Source organism: Taudactylus pleione, unplaced genomic scaffold (genome assembly GCF_031769625.1).
Source record: "Taudactylus pleione unplaced genomic scaffold, aTauple2 ptg000202l, whole genome shotgun sequence".
Taxonomy (NCBI): domain Eukaryota; kingdom Metazoa; phylum Chordata; class Amphibia; order Anura; family Myobatrachidae; genus Taudactylus; species Taudactylus pleione.
The window spans coordinates 8,603,942-8,631,580 of record NW_028284604.1 but is presented as its reverse complement, the minus strand read 5'-3'; the positions used below and the strand labels follow the sequence as shown (position 1 = coordinate 8,631,580).

General features: G+C 42.1%; 1 protein-coding gene across 2 annotated transcripts in view; it reads right to left on the bottom strand.

The window, feature by feature from the left end:
* Positions 1-27,639, bottom strand: part of YTHDC2 (YTH N6-methyladenosine RNA binding protein C2) — a 136,725-nt gene that overhangs the window by 6,577 nt on the left and 102,509 nt on the right. For both annotated transcript variants that reach the window (XM_088477690.1, XM_088477691.1), the window contains exons 27-30: positions 16,780-16,963; positions 16,323-16,526; positions 13,912-14,094; positions 11,682-11,795 (exon numbers count right to left, since the gene is read on the bottom strand). In XM_088477690.1, coding sequence (XP_088333816.1) covers positions 11,715-11,795; positions 13,912-14,094; positions 16,323-16,526; positions 16,780-16,963 — 652 coding nt within the window. In that variant the 3' untranslated portion in view covers positions 11,682-11,714. The remainder of the gene's footprint in view (positions 1-11,681; positions 11,796-13,911; positions 14,095-16,322; positions 16,527-16,779; positions 16,964-27,639) is intronic.

Here is a 27,639-nt window from a genome sequence, read left to right as displayed (position 1 = left end):
TGGAAATAGATGAAAAATAAATGGAATCAAATGAGTTGTGGTGGGATGTACAGTGAGATCAGGAGGATGAATCTAGCGCCAGTGGAGGTGAGGCGATCATATAGCTAAGTAAAGAAGTGGACATGGGAAATAAAGTAATATAACAGGAGTGGGGAGTGTGCAGTCTCTAAATAGATGTGTGATATAGAAGGGGAGATAGTAGGGAGTGCCCATGTGCCTGTGCACGTGTATAGGTATGTATATATATATATATATATATATATATATATATATATACACACGCACACATGTATATGTTTGTACGTGCGTATGTGTATACTGTGTAATGTGAGGGAGGGGAGACATTTTGCAGAGTGGTGAATGGAATTGAGATTAGTGATAGAAGAAATAATTATAAAAAGGGGAAAATTAAGAGATATGGTAAAAACTTACCCTTGTTATCCATTTCTACGAAGTCCATAGGGTTCCACAGGATTCCTTGGGTATAGGTGGATGGCGGCAGACATTCGGGCACCACAGAGTTAAAACTTGCAGCTCCCAGGATGCACTGGGGTCCATCTCCTATACCCCGACCTCGAGTCAAGGCACCTTCATTTTTGTAACAATCCATAGGCCGGAGAACAAAGAGAGAGAGGAAAGTATGGAACACACAAAAATCACATTCTCACAAGAAAGGAGACGGAAACTGGTGACCAAAACTAAACCCATCTGCAGCACAGGTGCGACAGGGTGGGAGTCCAGTGGAACCCTATGGACTTCGTAGAAATAGAGATAACAAGGGTAATTCTTACCATATCTCTTATTTTCTACATCAGGGTCCATAGGGTATCCACAGGATACCTTGGGGATGTCCCAAAGCAGTACCTTCAAGGGTGGGGACACTCCTGTGCAAAAAGGAGAATCCACTGCACGAAGGAAGCATCCTGAGAGGCAAAGGTATCAAATGCATAATACCTCACAAAAGGTATGGACAGAAGACCACATGGCTGCCTAGCAAAGCTGAATAGCCAAGGCGCCACGACGAGCTGCCCAGGAGGGACCCACAGACCGAGTAGAAGGAGCAGTAACAGAGGGCGGCACTGGGATGCCCTCATGAGTGTAAGCCTCAGATCGCCATGCGAATCCACCCTGCCAACGTCTGTTTGTTGGCAAGCCATCCCTTATTATGGAACCGTAGAGGACATACAAGGAGTACGACTTCCGAAAGGAACTGGTACGGTGCACGTAAATACGGAGAGCACGTACCATATCCAATGAGGCCTCACCTGCTGAAAGGTCTGGTGAGTTAAAGGCCTGTACTAGAATTTCCCTGTTAATGTGGAAACTAAACAACACATTAGGAGGGAAACCAGGGCGAGTCCTAAGAACTGCCCTGTTCCTGTGAAAAATCTGAAAAGGAGGGCGACGAGAGAGACCCCAAATCTGACACCCTTTAGCTGAAGCAATGGCTAGAAGAAATACAGTCTTCCCAGTAAGTCATTTGAAGTCCACTGAGCCCAGGGGTTCAAATGGAGGACCTTGGAGAGCCCCAAGGACCACAGCCACTGGAGGGACAAAAGGAGGCTGAATGCGAAGGACACCTTGCATAAAGGTGTGGATATCAGGAAGCGGAGCAATCCTACGCTGAAACCACAGTGACAGAGGGGAAACATGCACCTTCAAGGAGGCGAGGTAGTAATCTAAGCCTGCCCGTAGGAAAGCCAGAACCCTGGATATCCAAAATACCTGGGAATCGTACAGTCTGGGGCGACACCTTCAAAGTAGGTATGCCACACCCTGTGGAAATTCCTAGCAAAAGCAGGTTTCCGAGCTCTGAACATGATTTTCCCCACAGAGCTGGAGAACCCCTAAGCCCTTAGGGAGGATGTTTCAAGAGCCACATTGTCAAATACAGACGACCCAGATCCGGTAAAGACAAGGACCCTGAGACAACAGGTTCGGATGTTGAGGCAACAGCAACAAAGTGTCGATTGGAGAGACTCCGAAGATCTGAGTAGCAGAAACGTCTGGGCCATGCTGGAGTCACCAGCAGGATCGTACCCTCGTCTTGCTTGAACTTTCGAAGCACTCGAGGAAGCAGGGGAGAACAGAGGAAACATGTACGCAAACTGGAAGCATCTCTTGTTCTGGACCCATACACTAGCAACTTACGGAACAAGACCTGAACAAGACCTTATTACAAAGGGAAAGCCAATAGATCTTTAGACAAAATACAATCACTCCCTTTGGACTAAATGAGGGAAACTACAGCGCTTTCTTATAAGATTTTCTCCCATATGTCCCGTACACAACAACAATTTAAATGGTAATTTTTATTTAATTCTAGGTTAAAGATCGTCATACTCATTTATTTATTTAATTATTTATTCCTATTTTATATATATTTTTTACTATTGTTATTTCCCCTTTTTATAATTATTTCTTCTATCACTAATCTCAATTCCATTCACCACTCTACAAAATGTCTCCCCTCCCTCACATTACACCGTATACACATACGCACGTACAAACATATACATGTGTGTGTATGTATATATATATATATATATATATATATATATATATATATACACCTATGCACATGGGCACTCCTATCTAACATCTCCCCTTCTATAGCATACATCTATTTAGAGACTGCGCACTCTCGTTATATTACTTTATTTCCCATGTCCACTTCTTTACTAAGCTATATGTCACCTCACCTCCACTGGCGCTAGATTCATCCTCCTGATCTCACTGTACATCCCACCACAATTCATTTGATTCCATTTATTTTTTATCTATTTCCAATAACCATTGATTCATGATTCTGTGTCCCTCCTTATTTTCACCTTATCCCATCACAACAATTTTTGATCCGGATTTTTTTGACCTTACCCACTTTTACCCATCAATAACTGATTAACTGTTTGCTCATTAAAAATTGATCCTTAATTATACCCAATTTACTCCACATTAAGCAACTCCCACATGCGTGTATATGAGTGGGAGTTTATGTAATATGTGTACATATATAAAGATATCTTTTTCCTCTGTTACTATCTTTATTTCATAAAACTCTGGTATTTTCTTCATATTTATATGTCACCATCTCAATTGATTTGCCCCCCTTTCATATTAATACAACCTTGCCAAGTAGAATTAAATCTATATACATGCAAATATGTGTATGTGAACATGTGTAGATGCACGTGTATATATACATGTATGTATGCATCTACAGGGACAGATATGTGTTCCTTCACGTAACACATTTGCTCCCAACAGAAGCAAATCCTTCATGTAAAGCCAAGATAAAAACATCTTGTGTCTGTTTATTTACATATGCTAATTATCTTTACACCTACTCTGATGATTCAGACTGATTTAACACTGATTGGCACTTTTAAGAGCCAATCAATATATACCCTCTCGATTGGACAGACCTATGATTCCTCCTGATTGGTCTCTTAGTATGCCAATCATCACAGCCGCATTTTTATTGGCCGCCGCCGGATTAAAACCGGAACTGGCATCATCCTCTGCAGGCCACCCATTGAGAAAGCCTCCCGGCAAAACGCGCGTCTGAGCACTCCGGGGAAATCTCTTTGAATACCAGGGGAATCTCCTCTCGGCAGACTACCACGAGCAGTGACTTCCACAACACAGGTATCTCTTTCTGGGAACAGAGTGCAGACCGCACCCTGTCTCTGTCCCTGCGCTGTTCATACATCAGGGCACAGTGGGGATAGCTCTTTACACGGATGTCCCTCCTTTCTATACTCATTCTGATGAATAGGGAATCCCCAGAACCGCTCACCTATGGTCCAATGCATGTTACACACACCATAGGAAGCAGCACTCTGAGGAATATTACCCCCTTTCACACTTACCTTATTTCCATAACCTTCTTCACTATTGTGTCCTATCTTTCACATATCTCCTTGCTATAGGCACTCTCATTGCACCGGACGAAGGAGAGCGAGTCTGCACTGAATTTACTTTCATCAGATTCGCACTCTGAGCGCCCTGTTCAACAGCAGATGCCTGTGTCCTATTATTTCTATCCCCATGTATAGGGAGGAATCCGCTCACACGGTGTCCTATGCCCATGCAAACACCCTGCAGCAGCCATTTCTCCCATACACAAGTGAAGAGACTTTTTCTCTAAAACTATCTTGTTTCTTATCACATCCTGATTGAAAATTACCAGTGATCATATTATTAACTTTGCTATGTTGGACACCACTGATAGTTGTCCACAATGTGCACATGATGAAAAAGCAAACGGAAGAGGAGGCGAAGCAAGTACACAGAACATAAGAAAAGGTTGAAAAACAGTAATACAACCAGAGAATTTAAACTGTTCTCTAATAGTCATAACATAAAATGATCCCCAACCTTGGCCGGAAAGAACAGCACAGGGTGGGCGTCCAGTGTCCCCTATGGAATCGGAGAAAGTGATTTATCAAAAGTAAGAAAATCCTGTTTTCTCCTTCATCCACTAAGGGACACTGGAGGCTAAAGACCGTGGGGACGTCCCAGAGCTCCCATAACGGGCTGGAAAGCTCTGGGAACCCAGCAAAACTGCGCTGCAGAGGCCGCAAACATCTCAAATCTATAAAAATAATAAGGTATGCCGGCCAGACCAAGAAGCTGCTCCGCAAAGAAACTCCATGGAACCCCACAAGGAACGAACTGAGCGAGAGGAATGCTCTGTAATAAAAAGGCGGAGGCTCCCTAGGTGATGCCATATGAAAGTCAGACAACTCCAGCGGGCCAGCAAATGTTTTCAGGCTAGCTAGCCATACGAACAGCATCATACAAAACAAATAGTGTGTCTGCTGTACGTATGACTGCAGCCCTGTCCACGGAGTATGAAAAACCCTAACAGTTAAGAATGAAGGTGAATGTTGTGGAAGAACCAGTACTATAAGTGGTTGTTTACCTGGAAAGCCGAATACACTTTTGGAAGAAAATCCAATGCTGTATGGAATCCCGCTATATCCTCGTGAAAAACCAAGTCAGGAGGATGACAGGATAGAGCTCCAAGAATTCGGACATCATCCCAGCTTAGACCGCGGCGAGAAGAAGTGTTACCTTCCACGAAGGTATTTTAAATTCACCGACTCAAGGTTCGAACAGAGGAGACTGTAAGAAGGAAAGTACGAGATCCAAATCCCATGGAGCTGTGGGAGGAACAACGGGTGAATGAAATCGAATCACATCCTGAAGAAAAGGCTGTACCTCCGAGCTTCTTCTGGAAGAAAAACTGTCAGAGAGGAAATCTGAATTTTCAGAGAACCCATGTTGAGAAAATGGCTTGCATAAAAAGCATAAATCTGGCTAGATTGAATTCTGAGGGGAGAACCCCTCTACATGCACACCCTGAAACAGAAACTTCCAAAAACGGTGGTAATGTCTAGAAGTAACTTCTTTTTGGGTTCCAAGCATAGTAGGGATTACTTTGGACAGGATCCCGTTACATCCTAAGATGACTGTTTCAACATCCACACCTTCAAACATAGCTGCTTTAAGTCTGGATAGACTAAAGGACCCTGTAGTAAGAGAAGTTCTTTCAGAGGCAGTGGTCATGGATCGTAGATCAGCAGGAGTTGAAGATCACAATACCAAGCTCCGCGAAGCCAATCCGGAGCTACCAATAGAACCCTAGACAAAATTGAACCTGCCACTGTGTTGACAGTGTGTATCTCAGTGTGTGTTCAAGAGCAGTAGAGAGGCAGTTGATGACTTCATCTTGATGCCATGAAGTCGACCTGTGGAAGACCGCACCGATGAACCAGCTGTGGATGTAGCCCTGGATGAATCCTGCCAGTTGAGGTAGTCTGCTACCAATTTACTACTCCCATTGCAAACTATCGACCAGGTGTGAATGGAACCTTAAATTACAGTCCCCCATCCTCTTCAGACTCACTTCTATGGTAAGAAGAGTCCAAACTCACACTCCGAATCTCTTCCCTCCAGTAGGTGTACTAAGCTCGACCTTCAGAGAAGAGATATCCGAGTTCTGGAACTTAACCTTCCCGTTGGTGAAGGAAAAGATGGGATCCTGTCCACTGAGAGAGGAGGTGAAGCTAAGACATCCTTGACTGAAATCGTTTATAAGGAAAGGCCTTGAAAGCCGTAAACATCAACCTATGGAATCGAAAGACCCTCCTCACCATTTCCTGAATGGAAGTTGCTATCTTTGAGGGAGGAACCCTCGCTGACTTAAGGTGTCCCTGAGCATCTCTGCTGGTTGTAGATGAGACTTGGGAAAAATTCGGAATCCCCCCATGATGAATGAGACTGTTGAGAGTCACTCTGTAATAGGACCCTGGAATTGGCCTTCAGCAGAGGGATCCTCCAGATGAGGGATGATAATGATCCGCTGTATCCGATGGAGAGACCTCATCACAGCCCTGAATATACTGGGGGCTAAATAATAATGCGAAGGGAAAGGGCTGACTTTGGAAATAAGAGTTTTGAAATACGAAACTCAGAACGCCTGGAGAGGCGTTTAGATAGGGATACTTGATATCCAGAGATATCGTGCCTAGTCCCGCACTCTGAGAGTGAAGGGACTCTATCCTTAGGAATAGATTGAGATACGTCAAGCTCGGAGAAGGTGTAAACGAGCCGTCCGGCTTCTGAACCACGAAGAGACCAGAGTAAAGTTCTTTCCCCCTCTGGATTGGGAATCTGGACCACCACTCTCCTGGATAGAACTAGTGTACAGTTTACTGCAAAACAATACTCCTGTCGTGCAAACCTGTGATAAAAAACTAAGGTAGAGGAGAATACTGAAAAGTCAAGCTTGTATCTCTAGTAGGGATGTGCAGGCTCGGATAGGTTCGAGTTTGCACGTTGAGTTCGGATTTTTCCCTCCAAAAAAACGGAACTCAGAAAGAGGCTAAACGTCATCTTACATGGACGAACATCATCATTCCTGGTCCAGGAATGATGATGTTCGTCCATGTAAGATGACGTTTAGCCTCTTTCTGAGTTCCGTTTTTTTGGAGGGAAAAATCCGAACTCAACGTGCAAACTCGAACCTATCCGAGCCTGCACATCCCTAATCTCTAGTGATGAGAACCCGGACCCAAGCATCCATACGAGATTCCGTCCTAACTACTATGAAGTCCATAAGACGCTCTCCCAAAATTGGGACCCCCATGTGAGAGGAAAACCCAGCAAGCACTAGGCTTAGTAGATGTTGTTGCGAGTGTACCCTGACCTCAAGAATCACGTCCCGTGAACAATTCGGAGCACTAAAGGACCTAGACGAGGGTCCCGAGAAAGAACTTCTAGGGGAAGGAGCCGCAGACGGAATATAAAAGGAGTACTTCTATATCCACTGCAAGTAATACACTATCCGCTAATGAAAGTGATTTTACAGCTATCTGAATTCCACATGACAGGTCGCAGTTAATATATATCAGATGGGACTGGAGAGTATACTTCAAACTCCAGCCCGTTGTCTTAAAGACATGGTCCCAGGACCTACTAATAAAATAATAATAAACGCCGGCACATCTGAAACTTGTTTATCCAGATGTTCCCCAACATAATCCAGTCTTACTGAAATTGGAAATGCAATATTTTATTTCTTTAAAAACAAAAAAGGGTGGAGCAGGAACAGTGTTCTCCTCCTGTAGCTGCAATACCTGGTGTACTGCGGAAAATAAAGCCTCTATCGCATTTGACACTGTTTAGTGGAACGGGAAAAGCCATAAGTTTTAGCCAAGGTCATGCTACCAGAATCCCTGACCTGGAAACCCTCTATTGTCTACTGGCTCCCCATCTGGGAATCGCACCCTGGAGGGCAAGACACCACTTCTACTAACTGAATAAACTTTTAAAACTCAGTTGCATTTAGAACGCCTTACCAAGATGGCGAATGCCTAAGCCTAAAACACCTGGTATTCCCAGGGTGTCTTCAAGGAGGAGTGGCCATAACACTATACTACAGGGAGAACATATAAACTCCACACAGCGGGAACCACACCGGCAACAGAGCCCCAGCGCTGTCATCTGTGTATATGGCTGTGTGCTCACTGTGTTGAGCGACAGCCAGACTTTTTGTTTTTAATTAATCACAGACTGCGCTAATAAGCCTCATTATAATTGAGTCCACATACATCAAAAAAGTGTCATGTCAAGCATATACACGCTTTATTATAAAAATATATATATTCCACAATTAATAAACAAAATCAACATACAATAGACCAGTGGTTCTCAAACTCGGTCCTCAGGACCCCACACAGTTCACTTTTTGCAGCTCACCCAGCAGGTGCACAGGTGTATTCATTACTCACTGAGACATTTTAAAAGATCTACAGGTGCAGCTAACTATTTCACTAGTAATTATGTGATGAGACCTGCAAAACATGCACTGTTTGGGGTCCTGAGGACCGAGTTTGAGAACCTGTGCAATAGACAGATACCCTATATAATATTTCAATATTTGAAAAAGCCCACATTGTAATGGGCGAAACGCGTCAGTGGACTCCCCCAATTGCATGTTGTTAGTTGCATACGGATGATCTGTTTTGGAAGTACCATTTCCGCACTCTACAAGCCGTTTCCTGCTCAGCTTAGCGGTATTCCTGGCGTTCCAAGGAGGCTATTGAATATTGGCTTTAACCCAGCAAGTTTTAATGTTGAAATATTATATAGGGTATCTGTCAATTGTATGTTGATTTTGTTTATTAATTGTGGAATATATATATTTTTATAATAAAGCGTGTATATTTTTATATGTTTGGAGCCATGACTGGGTTTTGATGTATGTGGACTCTGCGATCAATTATAATGAGGCTTATTAGCGAAGTCTGTGATTAAGTCATTTTCTATTTTTTATGGGTATTCACAAATCCCATAGTATAAGACATGCTGCTTTTTGTCTTATTAACTTAAAACAACTGTGTGTTTATTTAACCATTTATTGATAAGCACCAGGATCATTAGTTTGTTGGGTTTTTTTTTTGTTTAACAAGCTTACCTGAGATTAGAACCCAAGTCACCCCAAAGAGGACCTGCGAACGGACTGAGTTATTGATTGTGTAAACTCTCCTGCATAATACTGGCAGGTAAATGAATGTAGCATGATACATAGAGACCCCCCACACACAACAGTAAAGTGTAGAGAAGAAAAAGGTTGAAATAATAACTGGGATACAGAGAGGCAGGAGAGCCAGCCCAGCCAACTAGCGCTCCTAGCAGTGCCAGGCAACGCTAGGTATAGAAGGAAGCATTCACTTATACTTAAGTGCTCACCTGCCCTGCCTAAACACTGCTGTGTACTTACAGTCCAGGATTAGGCTTCCAGTTCTCAGATGTAGATCTCTTAACAAACAGTGTGTAATGGCCGTCAACACTCGCTGGGACCGCTGGCAGAGAGAAGCAGGACTCCAGAGGTAGCTCCGTCACCTCGCTATGGCACACAATTTTTTAAATCAGCGCTCTAAGCACCTAATGTGTGCTCTCACGGCACTATCCCCGGCCAGCTGATCATGTGACAGCCGGGGATAGAGCTTGCAGCTCTTGTCAGTTGGAGCAGCCCACACTACGAACTCGCTCTTCCCGCGGCTGTCTCACATACAGGGAGACAGGCGCGGGAGCCAGATAGGAGCCGCTCCTCAATCGGAGCAGTTCCCCGTGATGCTGCTCCGCAAATGGTCAGTGTCCCACAGCGCCTTGAGCGCGCCATGCTTCCTGCAGTGTGACAGCCGGGAGAGTTGGAGAGACGGCAGCGTTTGAAGTTGCTCTTTAATCAGAGAAGTTCCTGTGACCCGTGACTTGTGCTGCTGCTCTGTAAACGGAGCAGTGTCTTACAGCGCCTTGAGCGCGCTATGCTTCCCGGCTGTTTACCTGTAGTGTGACATCTGGGAGAGTTAGATAGACAGCAGCGTTTGAAGCTGCTTCTTAATCGGCGCTATGCTTTCCGGCTATTCAAGTGTGAGTCGGGGAATGGATATATTCAACAGCCCTTTTCTTGCCGGGGCTTGTGTTGTTGCTCCGATAGACAGAGCAGCCTACTACAGCACCTTGAGCGCTCTCTCCTGGCTGTCTATGTTAAATGACAGCCAGAATATTTGAGTGCGCTATGTCTCCCCGCTTTGTGGCCGTCTTACCACTGGTAGAAGAGGCAGAGCAGTCTCTGTGAGATCCTGGATGGGGAGACATGGATAGCCCTGTGAGGTCACTCACTGCTGGACCAGTATACTGCTATTATACCGCCATTAATGCAATAACCTGGCTACCCCGCTACTCGGGGAGCCAGGGTCTACTCACCGAGCTGCGTATGCTGCCGTAGGCGGTGTGACTGGTGGGGGACCGCATGCACGCTGCACGCAGCGGCATGTGGAAACCCCTGTATTACAGACAGTGTCTAAGCAGTCGGGGACCCCAGGAGAAGTGCATGCACTTGCGAGTGGGTCCCCCCATCAGCTCCCTTGTTGCAGACAGGCAGTGCAGCTACTGCCTGTCTGTCCTCAATGTAATCTTCTTACTACAGCGCAGCAGTGCTCTTTCAATTAAAAAACCCTGAGGCAAAGTGTAGCTACACACCCAGCTCCACTCGGGCACAAACTTAGACTGAGGCTTGGAGGGGGGTAAAGAGGGGGAGGAGCTAGTCACGCTTCTTGAAATTTACCCTACTGTCTTTAGCCTCCAGTGTCCCCTAGTGGATGAAGGAGAAATCTACATCACCTTTACTAGTGTCTCCCATAAACTCACATCTCTCTTTGCGGACAATGCTCTCCTCTCATTTATCTGTCCCATGCCATGTGTCTGTCCCTTTATCTTGTAAGTTTGGATTAGTTTTCAATTTTAACTTTACGCCATTGCAGCAGCAGCCCTCTATAGAACTCATACTTATTGCAAATAGAACTATGGTTCAATCAAACATTTATAGGATTAAGACTTACAATGCAGACCTTTGTTAGGGAATTATATTAACAGCTATGATACATTATTCTTTACAATAAATATTCTATTGCAGAGGATAACATACAACCATGGCCAAAAGTTTTGAGAATGACACAAGGATTGGTTTTCACAAAGTTTGCTGCTTCAGTGTTTTTAGACCTTTTTGTCAGATGTTACTATGGTATAATGAAGTAACATTACAAGCATTTCATAAGTGTCACAGGCTTTTATTAACAATTACATTAAGTTTATGCAAAGAGTCAATATTTGCAGTGTTGACCCTCCTTTTTCAAGACCTATGCAATTCGCCCTGGCATTCTGTCAATCAAATTCTGAGCCACATACCGACAGATGGCCGCCCATTCTTGTCTAATCAATGCTCGGAGTTTGTCAGAATTTGTGGGGTTTTGTTTGTCCACCAGCCTCTTGAGGATTGACCACAAGTTCTCAATGGGATTAAGGTCTGGGGAGTTTCCTGGCCATTGACCCAAAATTTTGATGTCAGCATCCTGAGACCATTCATGTGTGGGGTTGCTTCTCAGCCAAGGGAGTGGGCTCACTCACAAATTTACATAAGAACACAGCCATGAATAAAGAATGGTACCAAAACATCCTCCAAGAGCAACTTCTCCCAACCATCCAAGAACAGTTTAGTGATGAACAATGCCTTTTCCAGCATGATGGAGCACCTTGCCATAAGGCTCCTCTCTAGGAAGTACTGTATGAGTATAAACAATGGAGCGTGCTTGTGCAAGAGAGATACTCACTGAAATAAAATGACACCTGAGTTTGGCTTCTTGTCAGTGAGAGATACTTCTGTCTCCCAACGGAATTCTGTCCCAAAGCAGCAATAACTGTTCCCCAACCTGAGGCTCCAGCTCCTAGAAAGAATCACAGATGTTATATATAAATAGATTGAATACAATGAAAATCACCCCACAGTGCGATCACGCAACTTACCATAATTTCCTACTACTAGTAACCATGCTTCCTTACACATGCAGTATATACATATCAAAGATATAGAAATATTTTCGTTTCAAGGTAGAAAAAGGAGTAGGAGAATGTCAGAAAATACTATATCAATACTGCAATCATTTAGGGCAGATGTGGGCAAAGGAAAGATCACTCTGCATCCACACACAGATCATAGGATCCCCAATTACAACTGCAGCTCTTAATATATGTTCCCCCCATCTTAAAGCAAGTGCATGAGCCAAACAGAACCAAGTCCCTCCTTCACTAGCTTTAGAGAGTAGAGGAGAGACTTCAGAAAGGCCAGAGCCTGTGTGTGTCTGCATATAAACAGAGCTTGTATGGATTCAAGTTTTTATTGCATCTCTTGTACTGCAGAGAAGGAAACTGCTGCACTTGACACAGATGAGGTCATTACTTGGTTTAATTGTATTAATCTTTGGGATATTGTGTATTTGATGCTTATTTAGATGGGTATGTGTATTAGCCATATACTTAGACGTCATGCATTAACCGTGTATCAGTGAGGCATATGAGCATATATTACCTGTGTATCTGCATGACATTTGGGGGAGTATTAACTGTATATTGATGTGGGGAGTACAGTGATTTAACAAATAGTAGATCCCATATCTAAAATCCTGCCACCTCTGACCAAGAGCTACACGTGCTACCACCAACAGCTACGCGTGCTATCACCAAGAGCTACATGTACTACCACCAATAGCTACACATGTCACCACAAAGAGATACGCGTGCTGCCACCAAGAGCTACGCATGCTACCACCAAAAGCTAAGCATACTACTGCCAGAAGCTGTGTTCTACCACCAAGAGCTACACCTGCTACCACCAAGAGCTACACGTACTACCACCAAGGGCTAAGCATACTACACCAGAAGTTGTGTTTCACCACGAAGAGCTACGCGTGCTACCACCAAGAGCTACACCTGCTACCACCAAGTGCTATATGTACTACCACCAAGAGCTACACATACTACCACCAAGGGCTAAGCATAATACCGCCAGAAGTTGTGTTCTACCACCAAGAGCTACGCATGATACCACCAAGAGCTATGTGTTCTACCACAAACAGCGAAGCGTGCTACCACCAGGAGCTGCACGTGTCGCCACCAAGAGCTGTGCGTGCTACCACCAAGAGCTACGCGTGATAACACCAAGAGCTATGTGTTCTACCACAAACAGCTAAGCGTGCTACCACCAAGAACTACGTGTGCTACCACTAAGTGATACGTGTTATACCATTAACAGCTATGTGTGCTACCACCAAGAGCTATGTCACTTCAAATGAGTGGGGATGGGGGGAGAATAAATAGAGGAAACATTTGCATAATAAACGGTTTATTTATTGAGGAGGTGGGTTCTGATACTGCAGGATGATTCTCAAACGGTCAGGTTGTATAACTCAGAAAGTGCAGCATGGACAGTTACTTATAGGTAGATTAGTGAAGCACAGATGAGCAGACTAATCATTTCATTGTAATAATTGGATACAATACAGTCTTCACATCCTCCATATCATTCTTATGGTGCATACACACGTAGCGATTTAAAAGAACGTTTTGAGCGATAACGATGTTGTTACAGTTGCCGTTGTCATTCAAATCGCTCATTTAAATGGTCCCTACCAACTTACCATCGACCAGCGATACACGGCCACGTATGGATGATAGCAATATCGTCCATCGGCCGTGCATGCCGGTCAACTTGCTCGATATCGAGCAGGTTACTATAGGGACCCGCGTAGTCGTCGGTAAGTAGGTGGTGTGCTGGATGATCGATATTGATCATGTGCTGGATGATCGATATTGATCATCCAGCACACCAGGGAGGGTGCATAACGATCAGCCGGCGATATCGTATCGCTGGCTGATCGCTACTTGTGTACGCACCATTCACTAATTGTAGTGAAATATTAACACATAAATATGAAACTGCAAAGTTCTATGTACTGTATGTACTAGCACTTTGTTATTAGACAGACTGTGTTGTGAAAGGGCTACCTGTCCATCACGACTGATCTGCACTTTCTTATTGTCATTCCATGGGTTCAGCAAGTGGTGGGCAAACTGAAAAGGCAAGCTCTCCTTCCTTATCCATTCCACCTTAAACACTCCTCCAAGACTTGTGGATCCCCAGTCCTGACTTTTCTCCCGGCCGATCTCAGAATACATTCGGGCAAAGCCCTGCCAAATAAAAAAGGGATACATATATTCATGCAGTTAACAAACAGTAAACAATTTGGTAATACTATGTTTGCAGGAAAGTAACAAGAACAAAGGTTCAGACCAAATGGCAAAATCATCCATGACATAGCAAATGACCTGTAATATAGACTTACATGGGGTATTCAATTTGGAGCGAAAAGTCCGTGCTGAACTTTTCACTCCACATCGCTGATTTTCCTGGGATAAAGTATCGGGTGCGCGCCCGCTTTATCCCTGTATTCAATTAAAAACCTACGAAAACGGAAGCCGGCAAAATAGGATCGACAAAAAAAAACAGGATTTACCTGGAATAAATTGTAGGACCCCGCTAAAGCTGTCAAAACATGGGGGATCAGTATGGGTACCCCTGTTTTAGCCTGCAAATAAAAGTCGGGGTTTTAAATAACGGCGGCAGGTGTTTTTTTTCCGACATTGAAGAAGTGATGCAGAAGAGCACTTAGGTTATTTTTTTTTGTTTTTTTAAGTGATTCCATCAAATTTGGGGTACATGAAAATGGGTACTAGCATATTTTTATGTCCCTAAAGTAATTTTTAAAAAATTCTGCAAAAATGCACCTGCCGCTAATAGCCTATTCTAGAATACACCTGCCGCTAATAGCCTATTCTAGAATACACCTGCCACTAATAGCCTATTCTAGAATACACCTGCCGCTAATAGCCTATTCTAGAATACACCTGCCACTAATAACCTATTCTAGAATGCATCTGTCGCATACTTACAGAATAGCCCTGAACCTATTTCCCTATTTTTAAACACTTTTTTCCATTTTTATTTTTTGTTCACTCCAATTTTTAAATATTTTGTTTGGGGTGTCCCTAATTTTTTATTAAACTTTTTTTGACACAGTTTATTTTTAAATGACATTCCCAGGGTTGCAGGCTATTTTTTTTAAGCCTGCACCCCTAAACTCCAATTCTGCACTTTTTTTCGCCACCAGTGGTGAAAAGTTATCCCCGTTTTTTTTCAAAGACTTTTCGAACCTGCGAAAAGTCTTTGAAATTGAATACGGGGATAATTGAAATCGGCGAAAATGACGTCATCGGCAATAATTTATCGCCTATTTCGAAATTTTCGCTCCAAATTGAATACCCCTGTTAGTATTTTACAAACAACCCCAAAAAATGTCCCCTTTGAATCCATAAAGTTAATGGATGCTAACTGATCGCTGGCACCTATTCAAGTAGCCCAAGTTAACAGGGATTTCTGTATGGGTCTCCCGATACCCGAACAGAAATGCCCGATGAGTGTGCAGTTAACAGGTGAAAACACCCAATTAACGCATAGCTCCGTGAACTTTTCACAGACTTTGGTCTTTGTGAGCTACCAACATTGCATGTTTTCCAGGTCTACTCACAGAATCACCCGTGAAATAATTTGCTCCACCTGTGGATCTTTTAAAATGTGCTAGTGAGTAATGAATACACCTGTGCACCAGCTAGGTGGTCTGGAAAACGTCAACTGTTAGTAGCTCTCGAGGACCGAGATTGGCTACCCCTGCTCTAGGGGGTATATTTACTAAAGTGCAGATTTTTAGAAGTGGAGATCTTGCCCATAGCAACCAATCAGATTCTACTTATCATTCAACTAGTACCTTCTAGACGATAATAGCTAGAATCTGATAGGTTGCTATGGGCAACATCTCTACTTCCAAAAACCCGCACTTTAGTAAATATACCCCTATGAGTTAACGCTCGGTAACTGCACTTAACGCCCTTTTAACACTCAATAAAAAGGGTCTCGGGTGCAAAAGGGAGACTAATTGAATAGTCTAAAGCTGGCCACACACTAGACCAACTTACATCCAACCAGCCAACTTGTTGATTGGTTGGAATGAAAATCTGGTAACGTATGGGAGTAAATGATGATCAGCAATATGCTAGTAAATGCCAGAAAACAGATGAAAATGGCCGTCAGACAAGTATGTTAAATGTTTGATCTAAACTATTTGTTCAAACAACAGTTTTGGTCCATTTTCCAGCGTTTGGGAGCAAATTGCTGATTGTCATTTGCTTTCATTCCTTACCAGGTTTTCATTCCAACCAATCAACAAGTTGGCTGGTTGGACAGATAATCTTTAGATGTGTGGCCAGCTTTAGGCGATAAAGCCCGAGGCTACCTCCCTTTTTCACTCGTGATAAGTTAACACCTCCAATTGAATTCTCCCCCTAAGTCATTAGATTTTCACCTGAAAGTGTCCAGATCCTTGCACAGAGAACACTAGATACACAGCGCTGCTCTCCCAGAATGCTCTGTTCAGTTTGCGCTCATTACTTTGAGTTGTGGACCAGATTCCTTTCTGCTGAGAGATTTCAAGGTTTCTCAGGTTGCAACTTTTCATTATAAAATAACGCACCGATAAATTTGGTCGTGGAGATGGAGATTTTGAGCCCTACAAAACAAATAAATAAAAGACATTAGCCCATTGGTTTGATAAGTACTGGAGATATTACCTATAACAATAGCACATGTGGCTCTATCGCTAAAGTTCCGTAAAATATCAACCTCTACTCTGCATAATGTAATATATAGAAACCTCCTTTAATAGGGATAAGCCCAAAAGAACACAATGGGAGCATCTAGCATTAAATCTACAATTAACATGATCATCAGCACATGTGATACCAATGATTTTAGTTACTTACAGGTGTTATCTTGAGTGAAGCAGGTGGAGTAGGACTTGTACAGGGGCTAAGGAAGCTACTGGTTTCAGAAACTTTCACGGCCGACTGATCTGGTTTATCTTCAAGTCGCTTCGGGTGTAAAACGCCCCTCTCATTATACTTGGGTTGTTGTGAAACAGCTGGCGGTGGAGCTTTCAAACTTGTTCTGAAGCAAAAAAATAATAATAACAAAAAAATAGTTTTCAGGGTAATTTAATAGGAATGTGCTGTATAAGTAAAAATAATCATGGTACTGTATGACACCACTAGGTATTGTACTTTCTACAAAATGTCCACATGCTGCTGGACATGATCTTTCTAAGTGTCGATCCTGCGCAACATATCATAGACACTGCTATCCTACCAAGCATGCCGGATCATAGGGTGCTGACTGTGGACATAGAATCCTTAGTCTGGAGTGTGAGAATATACCTGCTACTTGAACTAAAGGGTGCTTCTTGACCCCAAGGTGAAAGCACAACTAGCTAATGAGATACATAACTAAATTATTTTGCCACTTTATTAGGTACACTTTTTCTAGTATTAGATGCATTTGCCACTTTATTAGGTACTCCTTTCTAGTATTAGATGCATTTGCCAATTTATTAGGTACTCCTTTCTAGTATTAGATGCATTTGCCACTTTATTAGGTACTCCTTTCTAGTATTAGATGCATTTGCCACTTTATTAGGTACTCCTTTCTAGTATTAGATGCATTTGCCACTTTATTAGGTACTCCTTTCTAGTATTAGATGCATTTGCCACTTTATTAGGTACTCCTTTCTAGTATTAAATGCATTTGCCACTTTATTAGGTACTCCTTTCTAGTATTAGATGCATTTGCCACTTTATTAGGTAATCCTTTCTAGTATTAAATGCATCTGCCACTTTATTAGGGACACCTTTCTAGTATTAGAATTGCCACTTTATTAGGTATACCTTTCTAGTATTAAACTTACCAGTTTATTAGGGACACCTTTCTAGTATTAAATGTACCACTTTATTAGGTACACCTTTCTAGTATTAGAAGCATTTGCCACTTTATTAGGTACTCCTTTCTAGTATTAAATGCATTTGCCACTTTATTAGGAACACCTTTCTAGTATTAGAATTGCCACTTTATTAGGTACACCTTTCTAGTATTAAATTTACCACTTTATTAGGTACACCTTTCTAGTATTAAATTTACCACTTTATTAGGTACACCTTTCTAGTATTAGATGCATTTGCTACTTTATTAGGTAATCCTTTCAAGTATTAAATGTATGTGCAACTTTATTAGGAACACCTTTCTATTATTAGAATTGCCACTTTATTAGGTACACCTTTCTAGTATTAAATTTACCACTTTATTAGGTACATCTTTCTAGTATTAGATGCATTTGCCACTTTATTAGGTACTCGTTTCTAGTATTAGACGCATTTGCCACTTTATTAGGTACTCATTTCTAAAATTAGATGCATTTGCCACACCTTTCTAGTATTAAATTTACCACTTTATTATGTACACCTTTCTAGTATTAGATGCATTTGCTACTTTATTAGGTAATCCTTTCTAGTATTGGACGCATTAGCCACTTTATTAGGTACTCCTTTCTAGTATTAGATGCATTTGCCACTTTATTAGGTAATCCTTTCTAGTATTAAATGCATCTGCCACTTTATTAGGGACACCTTTCTAGTATTAGAATTGCCACTTTATTAGGTATACCTTTCTAGTATTAAACTTACCAGTTTATTAGGGACACCTTTCTAGTATTAAATGTACCACTTTATTAGGTACACCTTTCTAGTATTAGAAGCATTTGCCACTTTATTAGGTACTCCTTTCTAGTATTAAATGCATTTGCCACTTTATTAGGAACACCTTTCTAGTATTAGAATTGCCACTTTATTAGGTACACCTTTCTAGTATTAAATTTACCACTTTTTTAGGTACACCTTTCTAGTATTAAATTTACCACTTTATTAGGTACACCTTTCTAGTATTAGATGCATTTGCTACTTTATTAGGTAATCCTTTCAAGTATTAAATGTATGTGCAACTTTATTAGGAACACCTTTCTATTATTAGAATTGCCACTTTATTAGGTACACCTTTCTAGTATTAAATTTACCACTTTATTAGGTACATCTTTCTAGTATTAGATGCATTTGCCACTTTATTAGGTACTCGTTTCTAGTATTAGACGCATTTGCCACTTTATTAGGTACTCATTTCTAAAATTAGATGCATTTGCCACACCTTTCTAGTATTAAATTTACCACTTTATTATGTACACCTTTCTAGTATTAGATGCATTTGCTACTTTATTAGGTAATCCTTTCTAGTATTGGACGCATTAGCCACTTTATTAGGTACTCCTTTCTAGTATTAGATGCATTTGACACTTTATTAGGTAATCCTTTCTAGTATTAAATGCATCTGCCACTTTATTAGGGACACCTTTCTAGTATTAGAATTGCCACTTTATTAGGTACACCTTTCTAGTATTAAATTTACCACTTTATTAGGTACACCTTTCTAGTATTAAATTTACCACTTTATTAGGTACACCTTTCTAGTATTAGATGCATTTGCTACTTTATTAGGTAATCCTTTCAAGTATTAAATGTATGTGCAACTTTATTAGGAACACCTTTCTATTATTAGAATTGCCACTTTATTAGGTACACCTTTCTAGTATTAAATTTACCACTTTATTAGGTACATCTTTCTAGTATTAGATGCATTTGCCACTTTATTAGGTACTCGTTTCTAGTATTAGACGCATTTGCCACTTTATTAGGTACTCATTTCTAAAATTAGATGCATTTGCCACACCTTTCTAGTATTAAATTTACCACTTTATTATGTACACCTTTCTAGTATTAGATGCATTTGCTACTTTATTAGGTAATCCTTTCTAGTATTGGACGCATTAGCCACTTTATTAGGTACTCCTTTCTAGTATTAGATGCATTTGCCACTTTATTAGGTAATCCTTTCTAGTATTAAATGCATCTGCCACTTTATTAGGGACACCTTTCTAGTATTAGAATTGCCACTTTATTAGGTATACCTTTCTAGTATTAAACTTACCAGTTTATTAGGGACACCTTTCTAGTATTAAATGTACCACTTTATTAGGTACACCTTTCTAGTATTAGAAGCATTTGCCACTTTATTAGGTACTCCTTTCTAGTATTAAATGCATTTGCCACTTTATTAGGAACACCTTTCTAGTATTAGAATTGCCACTTTATTAGGTACACCTTTCTAGTATTAAATTTACCACTTTATTAGGTACACCTTTCTAGTATTAAATTTACCACTTTATTAGGTACACCTTTCTAGTATTAGATGCATTTGCTACTTTATTAGGTAATCCTTTCAAGTATTAAATGTATGTGCAACTTTATTAGGAACACCTTTCTATTATTAGAATTGCCACTTTATTAGGTACACCTTTCTAGTATTAAATTTACCACTTTATTAGGTACATCTTTCTAGTATTAGATGCATTTGCCACTTTATTAGGTACTCGTTTCTAGTATTAGACGCATTTGCCACTTTATTAGGTACTCATTTCTAAAATTAGATGCATTTGCCACACCTTTCTAGTATTAAATTTACCACTTTATTATGTACACCTTTCTAGTATTAGATGCATTTGCTACTTTATTAGGTAATCCTTTCTAGTATTGGACGCATTAGCCACTTTATTAGGTACTCCTTTCTAGTATTAGATGCATTTGCCACTTTATTAGGTAATCCTTTCTAGTATTAAATGCATCTGCCACTTTATTAGGGACACCTTTCTAGTATTAGAATTGCCACTTTATTAGGTATACCTTTCTAGTATTAAATTTACCAGTTTATTAGGGACACCTTTCTAGTATTAAATGTACCACTTTATTAGGTACACCTTTCTAGTATTAGAAGCATTTGCCACTTTATTAGGTACTCCTTTCTAGTATTAAATGCATTTGCCACTTTATTAGGGACACCTTTCTAGTATTAAATTGACCACTTTATTAGGTACACCTTTCTAGTATTAGATGTGTTTGCCACTTTATTAGGTACTCCTTTCTAGTATTAGATGCATTTGCCACTTTATTAGGTAATCCTTTCTAGTATTGGACGCATTAGCCACTTTATTAGGTACTCCTTTCTAGTATTAGACGCATTTACCACTTTATTAGGTACTCATTTCTAGTATTAAATGCATTTGCCACTTTATTAGGGACACCTTTCTAGTATTAAATTGACCACTTTATTAGGTACACCTTTCTAGTATTAGATGTGTTTGCCACTTTATTAGGTACTCCTTTCTAGTATTAGATGCATTTGCCACTTTATTAGGTACTCCTTTCTAATATTAGATGCATCTGCCACTTTATTAGGTACTCCTTTCTAATATTAGATGCATTTGCCACTTTATGAGGTACTACTTTCTAGTATTAGACGCATTAGCCACTTTATTAGGTACTCTTTTCTAGTATTAGATGCATTTGTCACTTTATTAGGTACTCCTTTCTATTTGATGCATTTGCCACTTTATTAGGTACTCCTTTCTAGTATTAGATGCATTAGCCACTTTATTAGTTACTCATTTCTAGTATTAAATGCATTTGCCACTTTATTAGGGACACCTTTCTAGTATTAAATTTACCACTTTATTAGGTACACCTTTCTAGTATTAGATGCGTTTGCCACTTTATTAGGTACTCCTTTCTAGTATTACATGCAGTTGCCACTTTATTAGGTACACCTTTGTAGTCTTAGTTTCTTCCCTCGATATCCCCAGAACAGTCAGGATTCTTTAAGGCTTGGATTCAAGATGATGGTAATACTCAGAGTTATGGTAGACTTACCTAGAGGACTCCTTTTCTTCGAGTTCCACAGGGGTACCATGGGGGATATTATGGTTGGAGAGACCAGGCACCAAACAGTTAAAGCTTCAGCTCCCAGGATGCCTCGGGTCCTCCTCCATATATATCCCGTACTTTGCCATAGGACTTCAGTTTAGTTAACAAGCCTCAAGGCAGGAGAAGGAAAGAGAAGAAGGAAGAGCAATCGTACACCAGAAACACACGTACACAAGATAAGGAAATCTGTGACTGAAAGAAAAAATTACCCATGCAGCCAGGTGCATCAGGGTGGGTGCCCTGTGGACCTTATGGACCTTGAAGAAAAGGAGTTATCTAGGTATGTCTACCATAACTCTGATTTTCTTCTTCAGTGTCCATAGGAATCCACAGGGATACCATGGGGATGTCCTAAAGCAGTTTCCCTAGGGTGGGTGAGGCTCCTGAGCAGAAAGGAGAACTCGTTGCCCAAAGGAAGCATCCTGAGAGGCAAAAGTATCAAAGGCATAGAACCTAAGAAAAGTGTGGACAGAAGACCATGTGGCTGCCTTGCACAATTGTTCTGCAGAGGCACCACGACTAAATGCCCACGATGGTCCTACAGACCAAGTAGAATGTGCTGTCACTGTGCTTGTAACAGGGAGACCAGCCTGTGTGTACACCTGAGAGATAGTCATGCGTAGCCATCTCGCCAGAGTCTGCTTATTAGCTTGCCATCCTCGTTTGTGAAAACCATATAATACAAAAAGAGCATCTGATTTTCAATCAGAGTGCCTGATTCAGACCCGCTCGCGAGCGCTGAGCACTCGCAAGCGGGTCGATGTTGGCCCAGTGCGCATGCGCACGACGGTCCCGGCTCCACCATGCGCATGCGCGAGACCCGGATAGCGACGGGCAAGCCGTCGCTATGGGTCTCGTACCAAAGGGGGCGTGCTGTTGATGGTGAGTGACAGCACGCCCCCATTGGTGGGCGTGCCAGGGGCGTGGCTGCCCAGACGGAGGCGTTCCCATGGGAACACCTACCGTCTGGGGCCGGCCCCACTGACATCACAAGTGATGTTAGTGGGTGGACTTCTTGTTCTGTAAGAGCAAGAAGTCCACTGGGACCTGCGGCAACGAGACCCTACCACAAGGGTCTCGTCGCAAGTCCGATGGTCGCGATGGTCTTTACCATTGCGACCATCTTCCTGGCCGCTCGCTATAGCTGTGGGTGGTCACCCACAGCTATACGAGCGGCCAGGAGGCCGCTCTAAAAATACAATAGACGGGCACTGATTCAAAGCGAGCGCTCTGAAAGAGCGTCCGGCTCTGAATCAGGCCCAGAGTTTGTATGCTCCACATACATTACGGAGAGCACAAACTACATCCAGGGAGGCTTCACCTACATAAAGGTCTGGAGCCTGAAAAGCTGGAACAACATTTTCTTCATTCACATGAAAACGGGACACTACCTTAGGAAGGTAATCCTCCCTTGTACGAAGAATAGCTTTATCCTGGAGAAAAATCTAAAATGAGTGACAACATAGTGCTGCCAAATCAGATAGCGATCTACGGAGTCTAGGGGGTAAATTTACTAAAATGAGAGTTTTTAGAAGTGAGTTTTAAAAGAGATGTTGCCCATAGCAAGCAATCAGATTCTAGCTATTATATTCTAGAAGGTACTAGTTAAATGTGAAGTAGAATCTGATTGGTTGCCATGGGCAACATCTCTTTTAAAACTCACTTCTAAAAGCTCTCACTTTAGTAAATTTACCCCTAGAGGTTCAAATGGGGGAGCTTGTAGCCCTTTAAGAACCAAAGACAAATCCTACAGTGCTACTGGTGGAACAAAAAGAGGCTGAACTCGCAGAGTTCCTTGGAAAAAAATTCTAACATCTGGTAATGAAGCAATCTTCTTCTGGAACCAGACTGACAGTGGCCAGGTGGAGACCACTATCTAACCCCGCCTGAAGAAAAGCAAGTACCCTGGAAGTCTTGAACACCTTACAATCATATTTCCTATGGGAACACCATTGACCAAAAGAATGCCAAACTCTGTAATAGATGCGGGCAGAGGCAGGTGTCCGTGCCCTAAGCATTGTTTGAATTACTGAACTGGAAAAACCTTTCGCTCTTAGGATGGAAGGTTCAAGAGCCACGCCGTCAAAGCCAGACGAGACAAATTCGGATGTCGGCAGGGACCCTGCGTTAGCAGATCCTGCCATAAAGGAAGCTGATATGGACTGTCTATGAACAAATTCTGTATGTCGGTGAGCCAATGACATCTGGGCCAAGCCGGAGCCACCAGTATTACTGTTTTGCCTTCCTGCTTCAATTTTCTGAGAACTCTTGGGAGGAGAGAAATTGGAGGAAAGAAATACATAAGCTTGAAGCCCCATCTTACTGCCAGTGCGTCCACGAAGGCTGCTGATGGGTCTCTGGACCTGGACCCAAACCTGGGGACATTGTGGTTGTGGCGTGTCGCCATGAGATCTATCTCTGGTAGGCCCCATTTGTTTACCAGGAGCTGAAACACTCCCGGATGGAGAGACCACTCTCCGGTGTGTATGTCCTGGCGACTTAGGAAGTCTGCCACCCAATTGAGTACTCCAGATATGAATATTGCCAAGATGGCCAGAAGATGACATTCTGCCCAAACCAGAACCTTTGTCACTTCTTTTATGGCTGCATAACTTTTCGTGCCTCCCTGATGATTGAGGTAGGCCACTGTAGTCGCGTTGCTCTGGAGCAGGTCCTGTGCTATGACAAGTGCTTTGTATACTGCTCGCAGTTCCAGAATGTTTATTGGCAGATGACTTTCCTGATTTGTCCATCTTCCCTGAAAGGTGTGATGACCTGTCACTGCCCCCCATTCGCAAAGACTGGGATCCGTGGTGAGAAGCAACCAATTTGAAATCCAGAACGGGCACCCTTTGTTTAGATGGTCCTTTGGAAGCCACCACAGGAGGGAGTGACGAACCTCTGGAGTGAGAAGGACCCTCTGGTAGCTTATTAGATTATGCTGTCTGTTCCACCTGGAATCAATTTTTGCAGAGGCCTGGAATGGAACTGAGCATATCCCACCATGTCGAAGGTGGATACCATTGATCCCAAGACCTGCATCACTAACAGAATGGATATTCTTCACTTGTGTAGCAGCTTGCGTATTCGCAATGATACGCCCGCAATCTTGTCCTCTGGCAGAAACGCCCTTTGTGCCCGAGAATCCAGAAAACGCTCCCAGATGTACCATCTGCTGTGCTGGAGAAAGTGATGATTTCTTCCAATTGATGATCCAGCCGTGCCATTGTAGGCAGGCTATGGTCAGTTGAAGATGGTTTTGTAAAACAAAAGGAGCCTGTGCCAATATCAAAAGGTCGTCCAGATATGGCAGAATTCTGACCCCCTGACACCTGAGATAGGCCGTCATGACTGCCATTATTTTGGTAAATACCCATAGATAGGCTAAAGGGTAAAGCCCGAAATTGGTAATGTCGCTGAAGGACAGCCAACCTTAAAAATAGTTGGTGGGATAGTATAATAGGAATATGCAGATACGCATCCTGAATGTCCAGGGAAACCATGTAATTCCCCGCTCCATTGCCAAAATAATTGACCGGAGAGTTTCCAGACGAAACTTGGATAAACCATTCGGTTTCTGAACCAGAAATAGATTGGAATAATAACCCTGTCCCTGTTGCACAGGAACCGGGATTATTACCCCCGCCTGCAGCAGGGAGTGAATGGCTTCCTGAAGGGCCAAGGCCTTGACCGCATCTTACGGAGAATTTGTGCAAAAAAACGTCTGGGGAAGATGCCTCCTGAAAGTGAGGGCATACCCCCGAGAGACCACTTCCCGGGCATAGGGCATCTGTTGTTGTTTGATGCCAATAATCCACAAACTGAAGTAGTCTGCCTCCCACCCTGGGATCCCTCAGGAGGAGGCCCGCTCCATCAGGCGTAGAGTTTGTTGTACAGTTTAGTAGCTGGACGTCTTGCCAGGCCAGATCTCTTAGTTTGTCGCCTTGTTGTTTTGTGAAAACTAGTTGGCTTAGAGGAAGACTGTTCCCTTGCTCGTCCCTGAGGACGGAAGGACCAAAAAGAAAACTGCTTAGATTTTATAGCCGTGGATGGCACGCCTGCTGATTTTGAAGCCGCCAGAGTAGCTATTATCTTATCCAACTCTGCTCCAAAAAGTACCTTTCCATAGAAAGGGAAGACTTCCAGCGTCCTCTTTGATCCTGTATAAGCTTTACAGGATCTTAACCAGAGCGCCCTGCGTGCCACTATTGAAGCTGCTGATGCTTTAGAAGCTAAAATTCCAGCATCTACCGCAGCTCCTCCCAGATAGGAAGCCGCTTCCCATATATATGTGGTAGATATACATCATCTGTTCTATGGTAACATCTGGTAGAGAATCTTCCAATGTCCCCATCCATTCTTCAACAGCTTTGGCTACCCAGCCTCACCTGGATGAGTAACAGCTCCAGATAATGAAAATATTGCCTTAAGACATGCTTCAATTTTTCTATCTGTGGAATCCTTCAGAGAAGATGCCGACAGAATAGGTAATGCAGCATTTCCTGATTAAATGCATTACATGAGCATCCACAGTAGGAGGTACCTTACCTCTTAGTACATACAGAAGCTGGAAAAGGATACAATCATGTTATTCTTTTATTCACATAAAATCGTGATTTTAATCATGATTAAAAGGAGATGTTATAATCATGGGAGATTTTAATCTACCCAATATAAACTGGGAGGTGTCTGTAGCAAGTTCCACTAGAAGTAGGGACATCCTGAATTCATTGCAGGGAGCCTCCCTCCAACAATTGGTGAGGGAGCCCACTCGGAAAGACGCAATATTAGACTTAATACTTATAAATGGAGACAGAATATCTGATGTAAAAGTGGGTGAAAACCTGGGATCCAGTGATCATCAAGCAGTATGGTTCAGAATAAAGACAGATACTGACTCACCCCATACAAAAACAAAGATCTTAGATTTTAGGAAAGCTAATTTTGCAGGGATGGGAAGGTGTGTAAGCGAATCTTTGACAGAGTGGAGGAACTTGAAAGGCGTGCAGGTGAGGTGGGAAAATTCAAAAAGTGCAATATTAAATGCAACAGACCTTTGTATCAAAAGGGTTAGGAAAACCACAAGGAAAAGGAAGCCAGTGTGGTTTGGGAAAGAGGTACTGTAGCAAGTATTGTGAAAGCAAAAAAGATGGCCTTTAGGAAATACAAGCAAATGCAAAATAATGAAGACAAAGATGAGTATCTTGTAAAACAGAATGAGGCTAAGAAAGTAATCAGATATGCAAAGGCAAAAGCTGAGGAGAAAATGGCACAGTCAGTGGGTAAAGGGGGCAAAATTTTTTTTTAAGTATATAAGCGAAAGTAGAAAAACAAAAGGTGGAATAAAAAGACTAATGACAGAAAGAGGGAGTCTTGTTGAGGGAGACAATATAATAGCTGATCATCTTAATAATTATTTTTGTTCAGTATTCACTACTGAGAGAGAGGGAAAGGGGCCACAGTTAAGTTGCAGGTGTAATCAGAAAAATGAGGTAAGAACAAGTACATTTACAGAGGAGAAGATCCTAACAGAACTCTCAAAACTGAAAGTGGATAAATCAATGGGGCCAGATGGGATACATCCAAGGATACCAAAAGAGCTTAAAAGGGTGCTGGTAACACCATTAACAGAATTATTCAACCAGTCACTAGCTACTGGAGTAATTCCAGAGGACTGGAAAAGAGCAAATGTTGTCCCACTGCACAAAAGTGGAAGCAAGGAAGAGGCAAGCAACTACCGACCAGTGAGCCTTACATCAGTAGATTATCTCAAATCCAACAATTTGCAGGATCCCAAACAGCATGGATTTACTGGGGGGAGATCATGTCAAACAAATCTTATTGACTTTTTTGACTGGGTGACTAAGGAAATAGATAAAGGGGGGGCCATAGATAGACTTTAGTAAGGTTTTTGACACTGTTCCACATCGC